Source organism: Mustela nivalis (assembly GCF_964662115.1).
Source record: "Mustela nivalis genome assembly, chromosome: 10".
NCBI classification, from domain to species: domain Eukaryota; kingdom Metazoa; phylum Chordata; class Mammalia; order Carnivora; family Mustelidae; genus Mustela; species Mustela nivalis.
Window position 1 is genome coordinate 89,800,042 of NC_139029.1, and position 7,100 is coordinate 89,807,141.

General features: G+C 44.3%; 1 protein-coding gene across 1 annotated transcript in view; it reads right to left on the reverse strand.

Moving 5' to 3' along the window:
- SLC25A24 (solute carrier family 25 member 24) overlaps positions 1–5,913 on the reverse strand; it is a 50,840-nt gene extending 44,927 nt beyond the window's left edge. Inside the window, exon 1 of the mRNA XM_082688271.1 lies at positions 5,377–5,913. Within this exon, the coding sequence (XP_082544397.1) occupies positions 5,377–5,559 (183 nt within the window). The 5' untranslated portion in view covers positions 5,560–5,913. The remainder of the gene's footprint in view (positions 1–5,376) is intronic.
- Between the last annotated feature and the right edge of the window lie 1,187 nt (positions 5,914–7,100).

Below are 7,100 nucleotides of genomic sequence, written 5' to 3' on the forward strand. Positions count from 1 at the left end.
GAGAAGTGAGTTCGGGGAAATTGGAGGGGGAGATGAACCATGAGAGACTGTGGACTCTGAGAAACAAACTGAGGGTTTTGGAGGGGTAGCGGGGGTGAGAGGTTGGGTGAGCCTGGTGGTTGGTATTATGGAGGGCACATATTGCATGGAGCACTAAAGGTGGTGCATAAACAATGAATTCTGGAACACTGAAAAGAAATTAAAAAAAAGAAAAGAAAGAAAATAATTGCCCATTAAAAAAAAAAAAAGAAGTCATCATCTTAGTAGGTATATGCTGACCTTAATCAGCAGGAGATAGGGCTGCTTTTACATAGTGGAGACAGAGAGGCATAGGTGTGGACTCAGGTGAGCCATTGGGACCCTATACACGCTGCCTGCTACTCCGCCATACAATGATCGCTATGAACAGGCACGCAGAACAGTGGCCTGAGAAGCTCAGACCCCTCACAAATGAAGGTTTGGGGCACACCACCCAAAGTCACGAGGACCTGCAGTGATTATAGAAGAGTATGAGTGGAGTTAAAGTAAACAGTCAAAAAGGGAAATGAGGAGTACCATTGGTGACTAACTAAACCCATGGGGACTGTAGTTTGTCCCACTGACCTCCCTGAGAAAAAGAGGCAGAGAACAGTGAGGTAAGTGCTCCCCAAGCTGATAGACGCAGACGTGTGTGGCACGAGGACAGGGCTCTGGTGACTAGGTCAGATCACCCTTTGAGGGAACCCTGCCTGCAACACCTTCGCGCCTGTGCTGCAGCACTCCCAGCAAGTCCATGCTTGCCCTGGGCTGCTCCAACCAACGACTGGCCACAGCAGGGTACCAGCACGGGGCAGCCAATAGCATAGGATTCCCCAACTGATAACATTTTCCCCCCGGGAACCCCCCTATTGCCTTAGTTGAGACATTCTAAGAACTGTACTTCAGTCGAAGTTCTTCCTAAATCATTCCTTCTTGAACTCTTCTAGCAGGGGTTAAATTTGTGTCCAGTCTTAAGACCTCAACTCATCATTTTTGCCTCTCCCTTACCCTTCACAAGGATTTCTCCCAATACATCTTTTGCATTCCCAATCCCATTTTGGTTTCTGCCCCTCAGAAGACCAGAACTGACCAAGAGTGGTCCAACCCAAGAGGTGGTAACGTGGAATTTGGAAACTGGATCACTCATCCAACTGACAAGAGTCTGACTGGAATATGGGGCAAGAAGTATGTCTTGCACAAGGTGGGAGCCCAGTGCTGATGATTTCCCCCTGGTGATCTGGGAAGTGACTGTTGGAGGGCAACACTCTGGTAATAGCTCAGGAATTTGAAAAATATGCTATAAGGATAGGCAAGAAAGTATACTTCTATAAGGAGCATTTCACCAGGAAGATACCAAAATGCTAAATTTGACTATACCACCTGTATATTCCACTATATAGTCTGTTTTTTTTTTTAAATATAAAAGGGAAAATTGACAGAATTCTAAACAAAAGTTGGCAAATCCATAATCATAGAGTTTTTGACATCTCTCTTTCTGTAGTGATAGTAGTAACAGTAATTAATAATTTAAAGGTTAGTGGCTAACTGATTGCTTATTAGGTACCAGGCATTTTTCTAAGTACTTTACATATTTTAATTCATTTATTCTTCACAATAACCCTTTGGGATAGATACTTGTGTGGCCTCTGTGGCCAATGAGGAAATTGGGGGTAGAGAGATTAAGAAGATTGTTCAGAGAGGGGTGAGGGACAAAATGAGTGAAGGGGAGTGGGAGTGGAAGGTACAGGCCTCCAGTTATGGAATGGTGAGTCAGGGGGATGAAAGGCCCAGAATGGGAAGGTAGTCAATGGCACTGTAACAGCGTTGTGTGGAGACCAACGGGAGCTACACTTGTGGTGAGCTCAGCCGAACCAACAGGGTTGTCGAGTCACTGTGTTGTACACCTCAAACTAATGTAATGCTGTGGGTCAACTATGCTTCCATTAAAAAAAAGAGAGAGAGAGAAAGAAAATTGCCCAAAGTTAACTAGTTAGCAGCAGAATCAAGATTTAACCCAGACCGTTTGATTAGCGTTCTCTTCTTATACATGTAAGAGAGGATTATCTGGCAAAACTATGGAGCAAACAATCTGAAGTGGCGGGGGCGGGGGGTGGGAGGTTGGGGTACCAGGTGGTGGGTATTATAGAAGGCACGGATTGCACGGAGCACTGGGTGTGGTACAAAAATAATGAATACTGTTATGCTGAAAATAAATAAAAAATAAATTTAAAAATATTAAAAAAAAAAACTGTGGAGCAAAGAAAAAGATCAGTAGTGGGGGGCAGGATGGCAGGATGAATACGCAGGCAGAGCACAAGACTTTTAGGGCAGTGAAAATCCTCTATGATATTATAATGATGGATACATGTCATTACACATTCGTCCAAACCCAGAGAATATACATCACCAGTGAACCCCCAGGTAAACTATGAGCTTTGGGTGATAATGATGTGTAGGTTCACGCTTGGTTAAAAAAAGGTACCACTCGGCTAAGTGATGTTGACAATGGGGGAGGCTGTGCACGTGATATGCAAGGGCATATGGTGTATGGGAAATCTCGGAACCTTCTTCTCAGTTAAAATTGCTCTTAAAAAAATAAAGTCTTCATAAAAAAGTGTTTATTTTATTTTATCCAGAATTTCTGATATCTTGCAGTAGGAGGATTTTTGGTCATCTTGTCCTATACATACTGGAAATACAAGGACTGACAACTTTACAATTAAATTTTATCTCTTTTTTCTCTATTATCTCAAAGGAGGCACTGCCTTATTTAGGCTATTTCAAATCAAGTCCTAAATCTTTTTGCATTATTGTGCTTAGATGACCCTCATCTAAGATATGACCCTCATCTTTGAGATGCTTGGTCTTAGTGGAGGGTACAATCAATAACTAAACATAACACTTTCTGAAAATTATGATACTAGTGACATGTGAGACCAAGGACCTACACATAGTAGGGTGTGATCAACTCTTCCATAGAAGGTGGCCCAGAAAGACTCATCTCAGAGGAGGTGGTATTTATAAAAACAAAATGAAAATGAAAACAAAAACCTCTTTTTTCCCCTAATCATAATAATATACAGTTATTTTTAAAAATGGAAATACAGGGGCGCCTGGGTGGCTCAGTGGTTTGGGCTGCTGCCTTTGGCTCGGGTCATGATCTCAGGGTCCTGGGATCGAGCCCCACATCGGGCTCCCTGCTCCGCAGGAAGCCTGCTTCCCTCTCTCTCTCTCTCTCTGCCTGCCTCTCTGACTACTTGTGATCTCTGTCTGTCAAATAAATAAATAAAATCTTAAAAAAAAATGGAAATACAAAAATTGTGAAGAAAAAAGTAAAAAGGCAACTCCTACCATCCATAAATAACCATTACTAACCTTATTGAAGAAGACACCAGTCAGAAGAGAGTGCTGGGGTTAGTTAATATCTATCATAAGCACAGAGAGTGATATTATAAATATGTGTATATATGTATAAAGTACATTTTATGCTTATGTATAAAATATATGACAGTGATAAATATATGCCATCCTATTGTATGTTTGTATAGACAGGATTCTATACAATTTATAATTATTCATATATAAATTTTGGAAAATTAAACATATTTCTTATTCCTGATTTTGAGTTCATATTTTCTTAATCTTGTCAGAGGCTTGTCTATTTTATTCACATATTTTTAAGAGATTTTATTTATTTCACAGAGAGAGAGAGATCAAGAGATCACAAGTAGGCAGGTGGGAGGAGCGGGGAGGGAAGCAGGCCCCCCCAACGAGCACAGAGCCTGATGCGGGGCTACGAGCACAGAGCCTGATGCGGGGCTGGATCCCAGGGCTCCGAGATCATGACCTGAGCTGAAGGCAGAGACCCAACCCACTGAGCCACCCAGGCATCCCTATTTCATTCATATTTTCAAAGAACCAACTGAAAAAGCATGTCTTTGGAAATTTAAAGCACACATTTAAATAATTCAGGGTCAAAGATGAAATCACACTGGAAATTACAAAGTACTTGAAACTAAACAGAAATACAAACTTGTGGAATGCAGCTAAAGGGAGGTAGGTGGGGGAATAGGGCAACTGAGTGATGGTAATTAAAGAGGGCGCACATGATGTGAAAGGCACTGGACATTATATGCAACTAATGAATCACTGGACACTACCCCCAAAACTAATGATGTACTCTATATTGGCTAATTGACTTTAAAGGCAAAAAAGTGATCAAAGGGATATTGTAGCTCAAAACTAAGGAATCAGCATTCAACTAAAAAATTAGAAAAAGAGCAAATGAGTACACCCAAAGAAAATAGAAGGAAATATACAGAAATTAATGAGAAAAAAATTAAAAAGAGAACATCAGTAAAAAGTACCAAAAGTTGGTTCTTTCAAAGGATAAATAAAGTAGACAAATCTTTGGCAAGACTGAAGGGGGGGGGTGGAGCTCGATATCAGAAATGAAATAGAGCATATAACCACCCATAGAGTCAGAACGTTCTAAAAAATCATAATTGAGTATTAACGAACCTTGGAGACAAGTTTTCTAAAAATTGTAACTTACTAAATCTGACTCAATAAGAAATAGTAAATAAACTAAAGGCACCTAGAACTACTAAAGACATTGAACGGGTAGCTTAAAATATAACTGTGAAACAGTTGTTGGCTATTGGAGTTTAATCACCTTCCCTCTTGGGATAGGGAATGCCATAGTGTCCTCTTATGTTTCAGAGGAGTTGGAGAAGTTCCAAGTATCTCCACCCTGGTAAAGGGGCTGAGCTTCAGAGTCACAATTAAAATGACTCAGAGAAGTTGAAACTGCTCAGCGACGGGCCAACCCTTTAGATGAATTTATGCAGTTAGGACGTTAAGAAGGTCTTAAACAATGGAATGTTGCCTCTCCTCAACAGGAAGTTGGAAGAAACATAGGACTGGTTTTTGGTTTTCAAAAGTTCTGAAAGACTAGACAAAACTAGCTAGTGTAACAAAGCAGCTTCTAAGGGATGCAAAATGTGAGCCTTTTACAGAACGTGAGGCCCATTTAAGTCTGAGAGCTTAAAAAAAAAAAAAAATTATTGATTAAATTTTGCAAAAAGGCAGGTGAAGGACCTGGGATGCATTCCTACCAAAAGTGCTATGGAACGGCGTTTTTAAATTGTTACAGTGGGCCACCGTGTTCGCTGCACTCATTTCATTCGGAAAAATACCTGTAGGCTTTCAGGCTGACGCGCATGGGCTCCGGGAGTAACTGGCCCGGTGCCCCACTCCCGGGCTTCGGAACCCAGTCGCGGGCTGGAACCCGCAGTTCCGCCTTCTGCCGCCCGCGCCCAGAATCTCCGCAGCCGTCCCGGCCGCACAGCGACCCACCTCCTCGGCGTCCTGGCCCAGCGGGATGCCCAGGCTCTTGAGCCCCTCCTGAAGCTCGCGGATGTCCACCACGCCGTCCTTGTTGTGGTCCAGCCTCTGGAAGAGGGTCTCGTAGCGCGTCGGCGGCTCCGCGTCCTGGCAGGCCGCCGCAGGCAGCACGAAGCCCCGCAGCCAGCGTAGCATGGTCCGGGAGGCGAGGGTCGGCTCAGCCCAGGGGGGTCACGGGGACGAGGACTGCGGGGCGCGACGGCCGCCGCCTGGCTTCGAGGGGTTCGCGGCGTCCAGGGAGCAAGAGCAGAGGCAGACCCCGGCCCAGCCCAGCTCGGCGCGCAGGGAGTGGCCGCTCCCGCTGCTGCCCGGGGAGGAGCTCGCCGGGCGCCGGCCTCCCTGAGAGGCGTGGAGGGGCGGGCCCGGAGCTGCCTGGCAGGGGCAGGGGCAGGAAGTGAGAGGCGGGCGGGTGGGTCTCGGGAGGGGCGTTGGGACCTGGGGAAGGAGTTCCGCTCTTCCTCCGTCCAGCTGTCAGAGGTGCAGGTTGGAGGAGGAAACCCCCCAGAGGCCTTGGTTTGGGGCCTCCGCTGATTAAGTGCTGGGGGACGGGGGAGAGAAAGTTCGAAGCTTGGGTTACTCCACTTCAAGCCCCCATACCTAACAGCTCGGAGTCTGCAAACTGCCCCCAGGTAGTCGGCCTTCTCTGCATAGACATTTGGGACCCGTCGGGCGGCACAGATCTCGGACTTTTTCCGAGAGGCTCCACAGATACTACCCATCTCTGGGCCTGTTTTCTATGGACAAAAATGAGGAAATTGAGTGCTTGCTCTCCTGGGTTGGGAATTCTTCTTTAAGAAGCAGAGGCGTTAAAGCTGAACAAAAGCAACACCTGAAACCAATACAATATTACATGTCAATTACACCTCAATAAAACTGGGGTATCAGAAAGAGAAATTCAAGGTTCGTCCAGGTGGGTGGTGGTAAAAAGAAAGACTACTTGGCTCTACAGCTTAGTTTGATCTGCCCGCTGATAAATCACAGGATTTGCCAACAGCATTTGTGAGCAAAACCTCAGGCCCCTGACTCTCGGGAATGGGTGCAATTCTAAATTTAGGGCTTACTTCATAACATGGAATAAGACTGGGATCCTTGGACGTCGAAAATGCCTTCCGCTCTGTAAACCTGGAAATGTGGCAGAGCCTCTCTGAGCAGCCTCTTATCAGTAAAATGAAAGCAGGAATATCTGCCTCATGACAATGTTGTAGATTGTATGCAAAAGGTCTTAATACCCACAAGTGCCAAATGGGATATCATAAACTAATAATTTTCTGTTCATTCATAGCTGCTAAATAGAAACTGTCATTGCGTTCCTTTATTTACAGAAAATACAACTGCGTACTTGTAAGGTTCTCCCCACATACTCTAAATCACTAAACAAACACTAGTTCTTCCAACAAAACCCAGGAACTTGAACCCTGAGTCACTTCCCCCATATCATTTTATATATTTAAGATATATGTGAATCTAGAGTTGCAAATTGAGGGATGTCTGTTTAGTTAAATCACGGTGTGATCAATTTATTTCTTTATATTACTTCCAATTTCTGGTCTTAAGAATTATCTTCTTCCTTGGAAAAGCCTTCCAATGTCATCAGATTGTTGTATCTGCCCTTAAATAGCCTCTTTTAACCTCCACTGTGTATACTCTGCACTCGGAAATGCTGCTTGAAATAGTCA